This window comes from Haliotis asinina, chromosome 2, assembly GCF_037392515.1.
Source record: "Haliotis asinina isolate JCU_RB_2024 chromosome 2, JCU_Hal_asi_v2, whole genome shotgun sequence".
Classification (NCBI taxonomy): domain Eukaryota; kingdom Metazoa; phylum Mollusca; class Gastropoda; order Lepetellida; family Haliotidae; genus Haliotis; species Haliotis asinina.
Window position 1 is genome coordinate 14,413,008 of NC_090281.1, and position 20,511 is coordinate 14,433,518.

Here is a 20,511-nt window from a genome sequence, read left to right on the forward strand (position 1 = left end):
TTAAATGATAATTGTCACAGACTGGCATCCTTATAGACTAACTACTAGTGTCTGATATGAACATATTTTACAGATAAAAACAGTTCATACTAAATGATACTAAATCAATACTCAAACAGTTTGTCTATGAACATGTGGACACTGTTTCAACAGTGGACTGAACCCAGTCAGGTTTTAGAAACCTGACATCTCCTGTAGCAAGTTCCACATTTGAAAGAATTTTTGGAGGGTGGGAGGTGTCATACAAATTAATGAATAACACATTTACTGCTGCTGAGAGATGCTTAAAGATAGCTACTTTTCTAGCATTTGGCCTAGGACTGTTATCTAGACTTGCCTCTTTAATGGATAGAATTACCATACATCCATGGGCTTAGCATTGAGTAGAGTCTTGGAGCAAGGTTAAGAATAATCCTATCCCTCCCACACCAGAACTGGGGAGTAAAGGAACCTCAGACTGGGTCAACAATGAGGTCACTGGTGCCACTTATCTATCCCTCTCACAGAGATGTAGGTTAACTACACAACATGGAGGGGCACCTGCTGCCAGTCCACTCTGGTGCTATCAAATATCCCATTGGTTTCAAGAGCTCCTAAAGTCATGCTGCACTAGAAGGTCACTGCTCAGCTTACGACATTAGGCTATATTTACAAATTATAAACTAGCTTTGAATGGTGTAAGTGTGAAGTGTTATTAGTGAGAGTCGATCAGTGAGCTTTAGCAATATTCCAGCAATATCACTGTAAGGAACACCAGAAATCAGCTTCATACACTGCACCCATGTGGGGAATCGAACCTGGGTCTTTGGCATGGTGAGCAAATGCTTTCATCACAAGTATACCCCTCCGCCCATGAAGCTTACAATGGACACTCACATGAAAACTAATTACAGTGGCATACATCATTTCAACTGTTTATTAATTTCATGACTTGACTTTCACAGATTTGAAAATGGCCTTCTCAGGATTGACTTTCTGCTTCACATTAGCTTTCCATCTAGTTTTTAAAGAAAATTGGTTTATCAGTTAGAAGTCAGATATAGGGCCCAACCATGGGATCTGCCTGCTGACCACATGGGGAAGACTTCTGTAGTTACCATGGAATAGCTTTGTTGTGTTCAACAGGAGGGAGCCCATCTTGTCAGATTTCCACCAGATGACCTTTCATCTTCCAGGCAGTGAAAAAATACATAAAGCCTATCATTTCTGGAAGACCAGTTAGGTCACATTAGCTTATTTCCTGAACTGGTAGAGTGGAGAAAAGGATGGTTTATCATACTGGCTTGTCTGTGTGTTTAAGTATCTCTATGAGTGACTGAAAGAGTTTCATATATATGGGTTAAAAGTTTGGAAGGGGTCAATTGTCTGTTGATGTATGGGTTAGGGGTTTGGCCATATTAAAGAGGAGGGTCAAGATTTAGAAGCATACTCTGATGAAAGATGAATGCGGTTAATGAATTGGGAGGGTGACATAGAAGTTCCTATCTCATAGTGGGTCCTGTAGCATAGAGGGGTCCTGTAGCATAGAGGGGTCCTGTAGCATAGAAGTTCCTATCTCATAGTGGCTCCTGTAGCATAGAGGGGTCCTGTATCAGTATCCTGGTGGGAACCAGGTTGTGTAGGTGCAAGGGATTGAACACTTAAAGGCAATTCATCAGTTGAATGGGTACCTGTACCTTCAGGATGTGGGGAGGGGTTTAAACACTGATGGGTCCTTTAGTAGGGGTGGATATTGCAGAGAATTTTCTTATTTGGATATATTGCAATTTGAAAGCACATATTGCAATATCTGAAGATTTCCAGGTTTTGCGAAGTTTTATAAATTCATGTCAAAGTACCAGTGTTTGATCAGCCCATCACAATATGGATCGATTTCGTGTCTGAACCAGTTAATACCAGTAAATATCAGTACACTGGTTACTTTCCTTATCACAATATCAGCTGAATCAGAACAATGGCCAGCAGAAGAGTGGATGCTAGGGTTTCGACAGAGAATGGTGTGGTTCAGCAGTTGAGTGAGGGCCAGGGGCTGGAGGATGTTCAGGAGGGAATTTTTACAAGCAGGGATCCTGCCTGAGTTGAATCAGAACCAGAGGCTGTAGGATGTGTGATAGTAAGATTTAGACAGAATAATCTTCCCTTTATTCTGTTTCACAGTCCCAGAACCAAATTATTTTCCATTCCAGCCAGCCCTTTCTGTAATGTTACAGCCTTAAAGGAAGCAAGATATCCCACATTCAAACTAAATCATTTGGGTTCCTTTCTATTTTAAGTAGGTTTATATGTTACTATCCCAATTATTTGGGTTCCTTTCTATTATAAGTAGGTTCATTTGGGTTCTTACCTATTTTAAGTAGGTTTATATGTTACTATCCCAATCATTTGGGTTCCTTTCTATTTTAAGTAGGTTTATATGTCACTATCCCAATCATTTGGGTTCCTTTCTATTTTAAGTAGGTTTATATGTTACTATCCCAATTATTTGGGTTCCTTTCTATTATAAGTAGGTTTATATGTTACTATCCCAATTATTTGGGTTCCTTTCTATTATAAGTAGGTTCATTTGGGTTCTTACCTATTTTAAGTAGGTTTATATGTTACTATCCCAATTATTTGGGTTCCTTTCTATTATAAGTAGGTTTATATGTTACTATCCCAATTATTTGGGTTCCTTTCTATTATAAGTAGGTTTATATGTTACTATCCCAATTATTTGGGTTCCTTTCTATTATAAGTAGGTTCATTTGGGTTCTTACCTATTTTAAGTAGGTTTATATGTTACTATCCCAATCATTTGGGTTCCTTTCTATTTTAAGTAGGTTTATATGTTACTATCCCAATTATTTGGGTTCCTTTCTATTATAAGTAGGTTTATATGTTACTATCCCAATTATTTGGGTTCCTTTCTATTTTAAGTAGGTTTATATGTTACTATCCCAATTATTTGGGTTCCTTTCTATTATAAGTAGGTTCATTTGGGTTCTTACCTATTTTAAGTAGGTTTATATGTTACTATCCCAATCATTTGGGTTCCTTTCTATTTTAAGTAGGTTTATATGTTACTATCCCAATTATTTGGGTTCCTTTCTATTATAAGTAGGTTTATATGTTACTATCCCAATTATTTGGGTTCCTTTCTATTTTAAGTAGGTTTATATGTTACTATCCCAATCATTTGGGTTCCTTTCTATTTTAAGTAGGTTTATATGTTACTATCCCAATTATTTGGGTTCCTTTCTATTATAAGTAGGTTTATATGTTACTATCCCAATTATTTGGGTTCCTTTCTATTTTAAGTAGGTTTATATGTCACTATCCCAATCATTTGGGTTCCTTTCTATTTTAAGTAGGTTTATATGTTACTATCCCAATCATTTGGGTTCCTTTCTATTATAAGTAGGTTTATATGTTACTATCCCAATTATTTGGGTTCCTTTCTATTATAAGTAGGTTTATATGTTACTATCCCAATTATTTGGGTTCCTTTCTATTATAAGTAGGTTCATTTGGGTTCTTACCTATTTTAAGTAGGTTTATATGTTACTATCCCAATTATTTGGGTTCCTTTCTATTATAAGTAGGTTTATATGTTACTATCCCAATTATTTGGGTTCCTTTCTATTATAAGTAGGTTTATATGTTACTATCCCAATTATTTGGGTTCCTTTCTATTTTAAGTAGGTTTATATGTTACTATCCCAATTATTTGGGTTCCTTTCTATTATAAGTAGGTTCATTTGGGTTCTTACCTATTTTAAGTAGGTTTATATGTTACTATCCCAATCATTTGGGTTCCTTTCTATTTTAAGTAGGTTTATATGTTACTATCCCAATTATTTGGGTTCCTTTCTATTATAAGTAGGTTTATATGTTACTATCCCAATTATTTGGGTTCCTTTCTATTTTAAGTAGGTTTATATGTTACTATCCCAATCATTTGGGTTCCTTTCTATTTTAAGTAGGTTTATATGTTACTATCCCAATCATTTGGGTTCCTTTCTATTTTAAGTAGGTTTATATGTCACTATCCCAATCATTTGGGTTCCTTTCTATTTTAAGTAGGTTTATATGTTACTATCCCAATCATTTGGGTTCCTTTCTATTTTAAGTAGGTTTATATGTCACTATCCCAATCATTTGGGTTCCTTTCTATTTTAAGTAGGTTTATATGTTACTATCCCAATCATTTGGGTTCCTTTCTATTTTAAGTAGGTTTATATGTTACTATCGGTGTTATGTATATTGAACAACAGAAGAAACACAACTGACTTTTCATCAAGCTTTTAAACAGATGATATGAACATGAACGTTTTCTTTTAAGAAATATAAAATTTTCATGACTTTCCTTTGTGTAAATATTCAGCATTACTCTATCTTCCAATCTGTGTGGTGAGTGGTTTTGTATACTTAGCTTCCCTATCTTTATGACAAATCAGGTATCAGCTGTAACAACAGTGTGTGAGTGAGAGAGGTTCACTTTATGCCACTTTTAGCAATATTCCTGCATATCATGCCAGGGAACACCAGAAATGGGCTTCACACATTGTACCCATGTGGGGAGACGAACAGGTCTTAAGCATGATGAGTGAACACTTGAACCACTAAGCTACCCAGCCTCAGGACAATTTAGTTTCATTGTGTACTGTTCACATGGTTAGACAAATTACAGTAGCGTCTAACCAACAGCCAGGATGGATCTAATGCCAATCATACCATTTTCCCCCCTCCCTCCCCGTCAACTCCATGTTGTGTCCATATGTAAAAAAAAAATCCAGTGTCACATGCAGGTCATATTAGGTGATCATGGTCTGGACATTCATCACTAAATGGTGAATGTTTTGCACATTTCTTTTATGGGTCTCTTGGCCAGTCCCTTGAATTAGCTTTTTTGTGACTCGCTATCTAACATGTTGATCTTCACAGGCGTATTTACAAAGATATTTTTGTGTGCAAACATTCTATTCAGAAAAGGTGACAATGTTATATATGTCCACCCAGCTAGCATGTGTCACAAATAGACAGAACTACAGTACACGAAATCCCTCTCTGTCAGTAACCCACATGTCCTACCCTTCCTGTGCCCAAATAGACAAAACTACGATACACCAAATCCCCACCTGTCAGTGACCCACATCTACAAAGCATCAATAGATATAACTACGGTATACCAGATCTAAGGTACACCAAATCCCCATCTATCAGTGACCCACATCTCCTACCAAACGTGTGCCCAAATAGACAAAAATACGTTACACACCAAATTCCTATCTATCAGTGATCATGACCCACATCTCCTACCAAACGTGCCCAAATAGACATAGCTACGGTACACCAAATCCCCATCTATAAATGACCCACATCTCCTACCCAACATGTGCCCTTACAGATATAACTACGGTACACCAAATCCCCATCTATCAGTGACCCACATCTGCCAGTGTTTTACAGCACTGTATGAATGAAGGTATGGATATGGGCAGAGCTCACCACATGCTCAATGGTGTCCCAACTCCATTCACTACAAAATCAAAAGCAGCTTGCAGACCTGGCTTTAATTAGTTCTGCTAGCTTCAACAGGCTCTGTAGTCAAGGACAGGTTTTGATGTGGCTGGAATACAAACTAGGGATTATTAAGAGTGGGAAGAGTATTTATTGAGTGCTGTAGGATCTGGATATCTCAAGTCTTTGCTTGTCCGTCATCAGAGGTCTCTCTATGACTAAAGCAGTTAAAGGGTCTTGTTACTTGCATGCTGGCCATTAGAAAGAGGTCTTTCTTGACCAATACTCAGTCACTCATTCACTCTCTCTCAGTGATGGGGAATGTAATCCTGATGTAATTATCAAACATTTACTAAATTGATGAAACTCTAGAAGATGTACTGACAAAGGAACAAATTTGAAGTTGATAATTTGACAATCCTGGTGGCATTAAAATTGTCTGGTGACAGTAGGGTAATATACACATCCAAACTTGCCCACATGTATTGTCTTACAAAAAATAAATCCTGATTATTACTTTTCAGTTTGTGTATGAAAGTGAAATAGTGTCAACAGTAGCAATGAGATGCTAAACTATCAAAGCACTTTAAATAAATAGTCCATATAGAGTCCATATTTAAGTCCGCTTGTGTGAAATTTTAGAGTGTTTACACCTGACAGGAGTTGTGCTTCAGTGAGCTAGTGTAAGGAAGTGGCAAGGTGTGTTTAACTTTGATCGTATGTTGTCATCTGCTGGGCCCAGCATGTCACCCCACTGGATCACCTCACATCGGCCCACAACGACATTGGTGCAGGTGTTGACATGATCAGCAGTCATCACTGCTGCACTTTCTAAACTTTATAGAAATGAATGAAATTTTAATCGTATTTACCAAATCATCATTAACATGACAGAGAATGTGGAAAGCACTTATCTAATAATAATATGGCATTCGACAAGCTCTGCTGGTTCATTCATAGAATCCTAGCGTTTGTGTTGACATTTAGAAACTGCATGTGAAAATTGTGGGTGTATGAATATGCATTGAATGCATGACCCCCGCTATGCTGAGCAGTACTTGAGTTCATTTGTGTATTTTCAAGTTACTGACGTTCGTCATTGTGTCATAACCAATCCCATGTCTGAAGTCCAACGACAGCAATATAATGGTATTTACATTCTTTAGATCAGCCTTGCTGAAGGCTTGACATAATTTTTTACACAGGTCCAAACACTTGAACATCTTAGCACAGTTTTATACAGAACATAGGTGTGATATCAACCCATTGTCTATTCATGTCCAGATTGTAATGTTTAATTTTCTTAGCATGTGGTGTGATGTCAATCTTTCTGTACAACCCATGATGATCAGGTTAGAATTAATCTTCAGCAACCCATGCAACTAACAGGATCAAGTGGTCAAGCTCACTGGCTTGGTTGACAGACCATTTGCATAGATTGATGGTTATGCTGTTGATCACTGAATTGTCTGGTCCAGACTCGATCATTTACAGACTAATAGCTAGAACTAGTCATGTAGGTAGAATATTGCTGAGTGTGGCGTTAACTAAACTCACTCACTCTCCCCAGTGACCTGTTGGTGCTGTGAATGAAACAGTATACCATAGTATTAGTAGAACTGCAGTATTTGTCTGTATTTTGTATACTGTTCATATTGTTCTGTATACTGTAATGCAATCCAAAAATTCTGTATTTTTGGTTTCCATACCATCATTTCTGTCTAGTCATAAAATAACAGTTTTGTTCATTCAAAATAACAAAGATTTTTTTATGGTTATTTTTTCCACGTTCTTAAACAATGTAAGGTTTGTCTGTTGTCATTATGGTTATATGAAACTGAAACAGACCAAACCAATGTCCTTGTATCCCAATACATACTGGACCCATGAAGGTCCCAGTTTGAATAGGCCTTATGGCAACCCATGCTTGCCATAAAAGGCGACAAAGCTTGTCATAAGAGGCGAGTAACGGGATCGGGTGGTCAGACTCGCTGACTTGGTTGACACACGTTTTCGGTTCCCAGTTGTGCAAATCAATACTCATGTTGTTGATCACTGGATGGTTTGGTCCAGACTTGATTATTTACAGACCGCCGCCATATGGCTGGAATATTGCTGAGTGCGGCGTAAAACTACTCTCTCTCACTCACTCACTCACTCACTCACTCACTGACTCACTTAAATTGAGACATGATGATGTGATCTTAAATAATTGGTTACATGTGTTTGCCAAGGCTTCTTTGCCAACATTGGATAGGTAGAACAAAGCAGCCAATCAACATGAAACAGAGGTGTGATGCTCCGTGAGAATTGCCAATAAAGTAGTTTTTCAGATATCTGTTTAATGTCTGTCTTTCTTTGGTTTCCAGGACTGGGTGACAGCCTCAGCCATCAAGATAGTACTGACTCGTATGAACACTTTTGGAGATGAAGTATTTGGGGACCCACAAGTCTTAAAATCCTACTTCCATGCCATCTCTGATTTAGCTGTGGGAGCCAGGTAACTCACTCACTCAGTGTTATGATTGTCAATTCCTTTTTAAAACATGTTTCAAAGCCGTATTCCTATGAAATGTCAAGAAAATAGAGAAATTTCTTTTTTTATTAATTCCAAAGAGAGCAGCTTTAAACATTTTACCTTAAACTGATCTTAATTTCTTATCTAAGTAAATCTTTCAACCTTCACTTAATGCCAGTTGTTTTTTTATTACTGCATCTCTTAACAACTCTGAATTTATAAATACTGTGACTATGTATGAATGAGCGCAGCTAAGTTCTTTTTGAATTCCAATCTGACTTAGAACATTGCCCGTTACATTTCTAGAGTAAGTGAGCTCTAAAGCCTTGTGGTTCCATATGTGTAAAATCTGGAATTGATTATCAGTTTGACAGGAAACTTGAGTATGCATAAAAAGTAATGTTTCATAATTTCTTGTGTTTACATGTACTGACATGTGAAGAGTTATTTTGTTCCTGGGTGTCTAGTGAAAATGTCAACACAGGAAACAGTGATATTGTGTATTTCTGGGGCTCCTTTCATGAAGCAACCTTTACTAAGGTTAACCTTAAAGATCACATGCGACGTAAAACACAACTTTGCAGATTCTGATACCTTTCAGTATGCACGTACCCAAACAAATCATCAAAAATGCCAATTCAACCTGTAAAGTTGAAAAAAAAAAACACTATGAAAATAAGCCAGCAAAATTGGAGTTAAACAATTCACTGATTTTTTCCCCCAGCACTAGGGGAAAAAGTGGTTTCAACTGCTATGCTGCCCTGTGTTCATATTGCATGTGCAGTGAATAGGTTCATGGAGCTTGAAACAGTATGCATGCCCAGAGTATGAGGTCATGAGCAGTAGTCTAATCTTGGTTGTCTACACAAAGAAGTAAATTATTTACTCATTACATAAAAAAACATGTTGATTATGATAAGCAGACACTGTCACAGAGAAAAGTCTGTTTATTGGCATCTATATGTCTGCCTGCCTGTCTGATAATGACAATATGCAATGCACAAATTCAATCATTGACCACATGCAATTTGAAATTAACACCTATCGGGCTTATAAGCTATAAACAAAGAGCAGGCTAAACATATCGGGAAATGAATCAGTGGCCAATGAAAAAGTTTTGTTACACTTGAGTGCATTTCCACCGGCTTTCACTAGGTTCAGTGTCGGCTCTGCTTTGTTTCGAGGGAAGTAAACTTAAGTACAAAACATTACACTTTTCATTGGTGATTATATGCATAGAATTTTGTTTATTTGTATTTTCTTAATCAGCCATGCATTTTACGTATCATGAATAAGTGATAACTGTGTTTTATTTATGTTTGATTTTTTGTTGCATGTGACCTTTAACTCCCATTCTTTACGATTACAATCACCTTAGTGCTTTGTGGAGGGCGTGGGGATAGCCTAATGGTTAAAGCATTTGCTGGTTGCACCAAAGACCCAGGTTTGATTCCACACACTGTGAAGCCCATTTCTGGTGTCTTCCACTTTGATGTTGAAGGAATATTGCTAAAAGCGATGTAAAACCCAACTCAATCACTCACTCACTCACTCACTCACTGTGGGTGTAAGTGTTACCATGTTCACACCTGTAAGAGTGAAGCGTGTTTCTGCTATCTACATGTAAGCATAACCAGGTCAGGAAATTGTAAGAGTTTTACACAACACGCAAAGTTTTGTCAAGTCTGCACAAATGTGCAAAAAGGATACAGAGAAAGATTCACTGCTATCAGAGGGCCACACAATGTTAATCACTGCAGCCACAAAACATCTGTGACTTTGCTCAGTGTTTGGTGGTTTCTCACAGAGCAGTTATGTGCATCATTTCACCCGTCATGGTCAGTGATTCATTCAACATTCTAAAAGTAACTATCAAAACATACAGTTCTCTACACTGTTACTTCACAGGACCCACATTTAGCCAGCAAGGACCATTAAAACTATTAATTTAGTGATCCCAGAACCCCTATTATTGTGAGTCTAGGTAAAACCCTGAGTGTACTTCTGTTGTTCAGGTGTAAGTGCAATGGCCACGGCAGTGAGTGCAAGCAGGTGACCAGCCAGGGTCTGGAAGATGAGCTCATCTGTACATGCGAACACAACACGCAGGGACCAGACTGTGGGGAGTGCCTGCCCTTCTACAATGACATACCATGGGCCAGAGCCACTGAATCAGATGCACACGAATGTCTGCGTAAGTTTCTGTTACATGTGAAAAAGAAGTTTTACCGTGAATTTTGAGAATTGTCATCACAGATTGAAGTATTTATTTCCTTTTCGTGAGTTTGCAAAAGTGTTCTGGTACATACTAGTTCCCTCACATAGAGTTGGTTAGTTAAGTGTAGTCTTGTTCCTGAGTATTACTTGGTCGGAGGTTTTGACCAGCCCTTGAGTTGTTTCTTGGGCTAGAAGACCCTACCTGAAATGTTTATTGTGTTGGTAATCTATGAAATCACATGCTGTTATTTGCCTGCATCCCATAGTGTAATGCATGTTAGAAAGATTTGATTCTTATTTAATGCTGTCATTAATCTGTCAAAGCATTACAAATTAACCCCAGGTAATAGGAAGGAATATGCTCATCTGAACCTCTTCTGAGATTTACAAGTTGAAAAGACATCAGGCACCCGGAAGTCAACCTTTTTTTGATCTCTCTGTAGATAAACACAACAGATGCTAATAAAATGTTTAAATTCTCACAAGTACTAATTTGGGGACTTACTTGCAGATTTAGTTAAGCTTAACAAGTTAACAAGTTATTGCATGTATCTTGAAATGGGATGGGATGGGATGGGATGGGAGGGGGGTAGCTGAGTGGTTAAGGTGTACATCATCCCGAAGACCCAGGTTTGATTCCCTGGGAAGTCACCCCTCCATGAAATTGTTGAAATACTGCTAGAATCAGCCTAAAACTAAACTCCCTCGCTCACTGAGAGTAAGGGAATATGTATATGCATGGAAATAAGCATTTACAGATTTTTGCCAGCAGTGCAATACATACCTTGTGATGAAACCTAGAAAAGAATATATACTTTCATGTGTTCCCATATTTGTTTCATGTGTGTCTGTAGAACTAGATAATATTTTGTATACATGTTCCTTCTCTGTTCTGCTGCATTTGTACAGATTATTTAAGGTAAGATGTTCTGCTCCCCATGGATTGCCTGGCAACTTTCAATTTTCCGTATTTATTTTTCATGCATTTTTTTATTTGTTTTTGTTTTACCTTCCTTTCTCACATTGATATACATACATGTTATCATTTATAGTGATGCTTTACTTTCCTCTGGTCGCTGTGACTTCTTTTAGTGGCATTATAGAAGTTTGGACAGTTTGATGACTATGGATGACAATTTCTTTTATTTTTTGTGAGACATTATGATGGTAAAGTGGGTGACCTGATGATTGAAAAGTTATCATTGCCGGGGTATTAAAATGAACTCTATGCATAAATGCAAATTTGTCTTTTCCGGAACTGAGCATAAGAAAACATGCGCTATTTCTTCTTGAAACTTCGCACATAAATTGATCATGCCATATAGCTGGAATATTGCTGAGTGCAGCGTGAAAGGAAACTCACTCACTCATTGCCGCATACACGCCTAAACATTTTGCCATTGCTGGGGATATTGATGACGTTATCTTCTTGTTTGATTATAGCAGTTGAGCATGGGATCTAGTAGGTCCTCAACAACATATGTATCTTAATATGAAGAGCTTAATGAACTGGGTTTGCAGACACAATGAGACCCTGAGAAAATTTAAGCTTGCTTCATTTAGGGCTTTTGCTTTACAATAAAGATTTAGTTGAAGGGAACATAATACAGTTTGTTGACAGTGAGACAGACTGTGGTTAGAGTGTATGCCTTGGCAATGGAAGATCAGTGGTTAAAGACCTCAGTTGTGTTATATCAAAGGGCACCAAAATATGGTACTTGTTGTTGCCCTGCCTTGTCCTTGAGGATAAAACAAAGACTGATAATGGCTTATTCCTTAAAGAAATCACAGCACTAAAAAGATCGTAACTCCCATGCTTTAACATAGACTTTCGACTGTCACAGGGCTACAATTGCTTTGAGGTCTGCTCACTAGGTCTGGGTGTTGTTTACAAACTGCAGCAGGTTATCTCCGTGTGAGAATCGGGATTGTGACAATAGAACCCATTTCACCTCAGCAAAGACTCGGTGACCTGGTTGCTGTGTGTCATCATACACAACAGCTGAGCGTGTTTACCACAATATGCACTGGATTATTACGGGCAGCTGTCATGTAGCTTGATTGCTCAACAGAGGCATTAAAAAACTATTGAAAAAATCTTTGGTTGCAGTATAGGGGAATTTAATTAGTACCTGGTTGCAGTATGGGGAAATGTAGTACCTGGTTGCAGTATGGGGAAATGTAGTACCTGGTTGCAGTATGGGGAAATGTAGTACCTGGTTGCAGTATGGGGAAATGTAGTACCTGGTTGCAGTATGGGGAAATGTAGTACCTGGTTGCAGTATGGGGAAATGTAGTACCTGGTTGCAGTATGGGAAAAGGACAAGGTATGATAAGTTGTTGCAGTATGGGCAAATTTAGTAAGTTGTTGCTGGTAAGTTGTTGCAGTATTTTGGAATTTAGTGAGTGGTTGCAGTATAAACAAATTTAGTAAGTTGTTACACTATATTGTAATTTAGTGAGTTGTTTCAACAAAACAATTTGATGGGCGGTTGCAGGGTAGAGGACAGTATTTGTTATAGCAGTAATGGGTAATATAGTGATTGGTTGCCACATGGGTAGCCACTATAGGGGAACTTTAGTGAGTGTTCGGAACACTTTGATTTGACATGCAGTTGTAGTATAGGAATTTAATTTCAAGATTGCTTGAAGTAAAAGTAATTATTGAGCTGTTGTAATGTATGAAAACTTAATGAGTATTTGGAGTAAGATAATTTACAGAAAAACTAAATTCGGTAGGAGGTTCCAGGAGAAGGGAGTTAAGCTGGTGGTTGCGAAAATTTCATCTTCATGCTAGCAGATATAACTAACGTTATCTGAATATTTACATGAGATGCAGATCCAAGGCAGAATCATGCGTATGCACAAATCTATGACATATTTCTTATGTTACGAAGGAATGTTGCCTTACTTGCCACCATGTTTTCATTTCACGCCTAGCTTATCATACGACTTATCAGCTATAACTGTAACTGTCTGAAGTGCCTCTTCATTTGGCATGAACCTAATTTCAGACTCCCAGGATCATTCAGGCAAACTTTTATTGGGTCATATTTAAGACCTCTGATTGATGTTTTGAAAAAAAGACTTTGTGTTACTAAGATGGGGTGGTTTATCTTAGCATGTGAGAGATGGTTTGCATGGCAGCATGTGATGTTTGTTATGTAACTAAATTGTCCATCAAACTGTGTCTTTGGAAAATGTCAATACCCAGAGATGGTCACTGTACCATAAATTGAAATTAGGTGGAAAAATAGAAAGAAATGTGTATTGAGCGTGAGTTGCTAGCCATAGCTCGTGATCATGTTTTTGTACACTGGCACCAAAACATATGAGTCTCTCAGAGATTGACATTCTACATTACCTTCCTTCTCTTTATGTGTTTTGTTAAGTATGTACTTTCTGTCAGTTAATATGTGTCATATTGGTACCATGAGTTTAAAAAAATGAAACAACCTTTGCAGTTAACTAGGCTAAGGCCTTGTTTCTCAAAGTTATGGCAGTGCTATGACAGTCGCAAGTTGCGGTCAGCTCTGTGACCACTTTGAGGAATGAGTCCCTGTATTTGAACATACTGGCATAGTGATACATTGCTAAATTGGTGATGTACATTTTTGTCGTTTTCTAGTTCGTGACAGGCAGTATGTACCTCAATAACCTCACAAAACAATCATAGCACTACGACTGTCGTAAGTCTGTGTTAAAGTGTGGGAGTTACGATCACCTTAGTGTGAGGTAGGTTTGTGAAACAGGGCCCATATGTGGTGTGCTATGATATCTTCTGTCATGATGATGTGTGTGTTTTGTTACAGCCTGTGACTGTAACAACCTGTCCAACAGATGTCACTTCGACCAGGAGCTGTACCTGAGAACTGGCCATGGCGGTCACTGTGACGACTGCCGTGACAACACCGATGGCCCTCACTGTGAGCGATGCCTGGTAAACCACTACCGCAGGCAACCAGAGAATAGATGCATAGACTGTCAGTGTAACCCTATAGGTATGTGCCCATAGATTCAATCATAACTTACAGAAGTTTCAAAACACCAGTAAAAACCCTTCATGGACGTAATCAGCATTAAGTCTTCATAGGTAATATCCCCTTCAAATCACAATTATATACCATTGTCAGTATAAGCCTTACAGTATATCAACAGATGTCTCTGTGATTTTAAGACATTTGTAGTCTAATTAGTAATTTCTGTAAAATTATTCTACATCTATGTCCATTTACAAGTTTCTGAGGTTTCAAATCATAATAACATGCCTCTGTCAGTCTAAACCTAAGGTATGCCCTTGTAAGATTCCTCCCACACAACCAGAGGTTTCAGATCAGTGATACTCTTCAGTTTACCAATGTAGCTGCTACCATTTTCTTATTATTTATGTAGGATCTGAAAGCCAACAGTGTAACGAACAAGGTCAGTGTAGGTGTAAACCAGGAGTAACTGGTGACAAGTGTGACCGATGTGAAGCAAACTACTTTGACTTCGACCAGTATGGCTGCAGGTGAGTAATGAAAATGTTTTCAATTGATGTTCATTTGTAAAAGTTCATAATAAGTAATTAGTTATTTTTTGTGTAGTGAATCCTTGTACCTTGATGGCTTAGAACATGTGAAGATCACTGTTAGAATTGGTCTTCAACAACCCATGCTTGTCATGTGAGATGACTAACAGGATCAGGTAATCAGGCTCGCTGACTTGGTTGTCACATATCATTGTATCCCAATTGGGCATATTGATGCTCATGTTGTTGATGACTGGTTTGTTTGTCTATACTTGATCATTTGCATCATATAGATGAAATATTGCCGAGTTTGGCATGAAAATAAACTAATTCACCTGGCCCCAATTTCTCAAAACAAACTTAAATCTGAGTTTTGACTTAAGTTAGCATTTTTAGGAAATACATTTCCCAGAATGTATTGGAATTGATATTAAACTAAAAAGTAGAAGACAGTTTGAGTTTTGTGACTATATTGCTAAAGTTGTTTGGGCTTTTCTATTTTATAAATGCAGCTGAATTTATAACTCAGCTGGTTCAAATTGTCAAACTCAGTCTGAAATTTGAGTAAAAACTGAAGTTTGTTTCACGAAATTGGGGCTTGTTTATACAGTGAGTCCTTGCACCTTGCAATTAGCAGGATTGGGTCATTAGATTTGCTAGTTAATGTGTATTCTAATACCCAAATCATGTAGATAGATGCTTGAGATAGCAGTTTGTGGACCATCTGTCCCAGACTCAAATGTTCACAGACATATAGCTGGAAAATTTTCTGAGTGTGACATTAAGCAAGAAGCAGAGTACAAACAATTGGAACAAACTTTCCGAGATATCTTAATTGGTGTAGTGCTGATTGTCCAAGAATATACTTGTTCATACACTGGTTCAGTCTTGTGCATAGTAACCCAAACTGAAAATGTGAATTACATTGCTTTCAGATATTTAAAAGTATAAACAGATCTTTTTGAATCAGCTGTCATTCACAGAATTCAGGGCACTCATCTCAGTTGATCCTTAACTTACCCATTTAAAAGTCTGGCAATTGATGCAGAGGCTTGTAGTTCAAGTCAGTTACCACTTAGCATTGTTAGTAGGTATTTGGTTACATTTTATGAGCCACTATGTGACAGTGCACCTTAGTAGATGTAAGGGAATAGTATGTATTACTCTCATTTAGCTATCTCAAATTCTGCTGACTGTGCACAATGTTCATGACATATGTCAGTGCTGTTCCTCAATAGAAGGGGTAGTGGGGTAACCTACCGGTTAAAGAGTTTGCTTATAACACTAAAGCCTGGGTTCGATTCCTGACATGGGTACAATGTGTGAAGCTCATTTCTGGTGTTCTCTGATGTGATATTGCTGTGAAATTGCAAAAAGCAGCGTAAAACTAAATTCACTGTACTGGAAGCACCCAACAAGTATTGAGGAAACTGTCAGAGATTTTATGAATGCTTCAGGTATTGCTGATTTCTCACTAGTAGCAAGAACAGTTAAAGTTACAGGAACAGAAAAATCATTTTGCAATAGAATGTAACTAAAACTAATTCGGGTCTGCTACCATTTTATTGAATGCATTCATGCATCTTCCTGATTCCTGAGACCTAATGCCAAAGGCAAACTGCTTATGAAAATGCTAGCATCATCATATGTGACACTTTAAACATTATCAGAGACCTCTGAAGATCCAGGATAGAATAGGTCTTCAGCAAACCATGCTTGCCACAAAGGCAACTTTGCTTGTCACAGGAGGTTACTATCGTGATTGGGTGGTCTGACTTGCTCACTCGGTTGACTCATGTCATCGGTTTTAAAGTGCACAGATTGATGGTCATGCTGATATTCACTGGTTTGTCTGGTCCATATAGCTAGAATATTGCTGTGTGTGGCGCAAAACTAAACCCACTCACTCTCTAGACAATATCTGAGAGTCTTCTGTATCAGCTAGGCAGGAACCTATGGTTATATGACCAGGTACTTTATGCATTTGGGTAACACACTGCTAGGGTTTGAGTAATCATGCTGTTTGAGTTGAATATGTGTTGTTTCTTCTGACTCACTTCCTGAAGGTCACACAAAACCACAGCTGCAAATTCACATTTTCGTTTAACAAAAAATGTATTCAAGTATCCAGTTTCAGATAAATATATAAATTACACAATCCTTGATACTATGTTGAGTACATACCTGTTTTTTGCTCGGGTGCGAAATAATGTTTAACTGCTACCTATCAAATGAACTTTTGTTCGTATCATAGACATTTTTATCATGTTGCAACGTTAACACTTTAACAATAACACTTTGTATGTTATAGACTTTAACAGACTTTCCAAATTTATGATGTTTAATTGTATTATGCTGCCATGATATTATTGGAATATTGGTAAAGCAGTGTAAAACCCCTCCCTCCCTCCCTGCTTAAGCCACCATGACATTGTGAGGGGCAGTGGGGTTGTGGTTAAAGTGTTCTCTCTTTATGCTCAAGGTCCAGGTTTGATTTCCACATTCAGTGCGAGAATTATCCACAATGTTCCCCACAATGATTGTGCTTTAATACTTTCTTAAGTGTGTAAACTGACTTTCTACATCTTATGGTTACATTCGTTTCTAAATGGATGTTAAATTGATAGTCACAAGCGAAAATGGTTTGCCATTAATGTATTGATTTTAAGTATGCAACATCTGTGATTTAATTTCTTTCAAATGTCAGTGCAAAGAATCATATGAGAAAAATAACTCCTGTTATTATGATTGGGAATGTGTTCTCAAGCACAAGGTGACCTTTCCTTCATTTAAAAGATAAAATACTTTGTTACGAAAGCTCTTCTTAAGCAGAGTCACACAGCAAAGGTTAATGGTTTCCATGCTTTTGTACACTGTGTAGCAGCCATTGTAATGATCACGAGAATATGCGAGGACATGTTCACTGCGACCTTTGCTGTCCACCTTCGTTCCAGGGGGGAAGTATTAGCGGAGACAATGGGACTCCTGTACGAGTTTCAGGGTTAATTCCCCTTCTTGAGGGCGGATTGATGTGCATGGAATTCCTCTAGTCATCTTAATCACTCTAGGCCTCAGGATGAGGTCATTTGCACAAACATAGTTAACCAACTTGACATCAGGAAGTGAGGACTTTATATTTACGCCACTTTTAGCAATATTTCAGGCAGTAGGCACAAGATGTGAGCTTCACTCACCCTACCCATGAGGGGAATTGAACCCAGGTATTCAGTGTGATGGGGAAAGGCTTGAACTACTTGGCTACCCCAGTCTCTTGGCATCTAATGAATGTATAGATTGATACAGATCTTGTTTCTATGGTGTGGAAATAAGAACATATCTTGAATTGCTGTTTGCAGCAAAAGGATGTTTGTCACTCAGAACTATGTGTGTTTTCCACTCTGACATCAAAAGTTATGTTATATATTGCTTTTTAATACTATACAACAGCCATAGCACGTAGATGTATACACAAGTCTGGACTTTAAGCTGCAAAAAGAAAACAGAATTTTGTAAGACTAGCCCCACTTCTGAGAACAGGACGCTCACCACACACCAACCCAGTATTGTCCCATTGGCCAAGTCCCTATGGTGACATTGGGATGGTGTGGTAGCCAGGTAGTTAAAGTGTCCACTCATTATGTTGAAAGTTTGGGTAATATTCCCCACATGGGTACAATACGTGAAGCCCATTTCTGGTGTCCCGTCGTAAAATTGCTGGATAGATTAAGGTTTAATATCATCCAACCATTGATAGCATGTGTCTCATTCTACTGGAGCATCCGTCCAAACAACTGATTCTTAGTAGAGACTGTTGAACCTTTAGCTGATCACTAGACCTTTATCTCATATGTTGTAGTTTGCAAGGTTTATTATGTGATTCCCTATTTCTGGTGACATTGCTGGAATATTGTTGGAATATTGTTAAAAGATTCATATGAAACTCACTCACCCACTCACTTACACTCACTCACCCACTCACACTCACTCACCCACTCACACTCACTCACTCACTCACTCACTCACTCACTCACTCACAGGGTTGTCTGGTCCAGGTTTTATTGTTGACAACATTGCTTGGAATGTTATTGAGTATGACCCTCAAACTAAAAACAGTCATGTAAGGATTGTCATTTGTATATGTGATACCCCAAGTTATGAAATAGGTAAGTCATAGATTGAGTTAAGATATGTCTTGTTTTGTGTTGTAGACCATGTTCTTGTAACCCATCCGGGAGCTACAACAATGAGCCTCGTTGTGACACACGCACTGGAGAATGTACCTGTAAGGAGAACGTAGAGGGACGCACATGTGACAGGTGATGATGATGATGATGATGATGATGATGATGATGGTGGTGGTGGTGGTTTTAAATTTGTCATTTTAAATCATTTGAGATCACAAAACGCATTTGAGGAATTATGGAACAGATAATGAGTAAATCCATACACATATTCGGACATCATCATCCAGATATGTCCATATTCTCTAGTCATTTACTGTTTTCTTTTGACATTTCAGCTGCAAACCAGGGTTCTTCGGTTTAAGTGAATCACATCCTTTCGGCTGTGTTCCCTGTTTCTGTTATGGCCATTCGTCCATCTGCCAGTCAGCACCAGGATACTACGCTAGAAATATTTCCACTGACTTTGAAACTGGTGAGTGTGTCTGACTCATCATTGCAGTTATCTAGGGGCAGTAGGGTAGCTTTCACTCATCATGTTGAAGACACAAGCTCTACTCCCCACACGGATGTGTGAAGCCCATTTCTGATGTCCCCTGCCATGTTATTGCTGGAATATTGCTAAAATGGGTGTAAAACCCAAATCAATCACTCACTCATTGCAGTAATCTGTATTGATGGGACATCTATTACAACATCGGAGAGACACTTTACAGAGTTGTTGTCCCTTAAACACAACTTGGATGTTCACATTAGATGTTTAACTCAACTCAGGCACTTTTGTGAATGTGGCATTAAACTTCAGTTGATATATGGCATCAGCATACTTCTGCATCCACTTAGTAGAGACTGCATCCCCAGTAATTGACGATGCCAAAAAATACTGCACACCTGTATGTAGCCATCATTTATCAGGATTAACCCTGATTTTGAACCTTTATTTGTCAGCCTGTATTAATTGTGTTTTGACCAAATACCAAATGTCTGTATCATTTTGTAGGTTCCTACCAACCTAAGCTGACTGCATATGATACCAGTCAATTCTGAACTTGCTTATTTGGACTGTGAAGATGTATTTCATGTCAATCTGTAATTGTTTGTGAATCTTAAGTATATGAAATTCCAATACACACTTGTGGTAATTGCAAGAACTGGTAACATGGGTTGAATGTTGCATATGAGTTTACTTTTATTATGTTTTTCTGTAGGCAAACAGCGATGGATAGCTGTTGACCGCCGCAATCAGGAAGTGGCCACTCAGTACAATGGTTTCACACAGAACCTTGGCGTGTCAGCTCCAGGAACTGATGCCATGTATTTCTCTGCACCAGGTAGGAGCCACTCTTCACTTTAGGTGGGGTGGCCTAGTAGTTAAAGCATTAAACACATCATGTTAAAGGCTTGAGTTTTACTCCCTACATAGTGATAAACCCATTTCTGTTATTCACAGATGACGTTTCATTGGGTGCCCTCAGATCATTGTTTAGTCCTAGCAAAATGAGATCCTGTGGTAGCATGGTCATGACCTTTGCAAGTTGATTTTAATAAGTGACTTTGTCTCTGACATTTCAAATATTTTGTCAATT

General features: G+C 38.1%; 1 protein-coding gene across 1 annotated transcript in view; it reads left to right on the forward strand.

The window, feature by feature from the left end:
• The window catches only part of LOC137273283 (laminin subunit gamma-1-like), a 94,827-nt gene that overhangs the window by 53,058 nt on the left and 21,258 nt on the right, over nucleotides 1–20,511 (forward strand). The window contains exons 3-9 of the mRNA XM_067805831.1: nucleotides 7,869–7,999; nucleotides 10,033–10,211; nucleotides 14,047–14,235; nucleotides 14,627–14,744; nucleotides 18,953–19,060; nucleotides 19,264–19,400; nucleotides 20,134–20,256. Coding sequence (XP_067661932.1) covers nucleotides 7,869–7,999; nucleotides 10,033–10,211; nucleotides 14,047–14,235; nucleotides 14,627–14,744; nucleotides 18,953–19,060; nucleotides 19,264–19,400; nucleotides 20,134–20,256 — 985 coding nt within the window. The remainder of the gene's footprint in view (nucleotides 1–7,868; nucleotides 8,000–10,032; nucleotides 10,212–14,046; nucleotides 14,236–14,626; nucleotides 14,745–18,952; nucleotides 19,061–19,263; nucleotides 19,401–20,133; nucleotides 20,257–20,511) is intronic.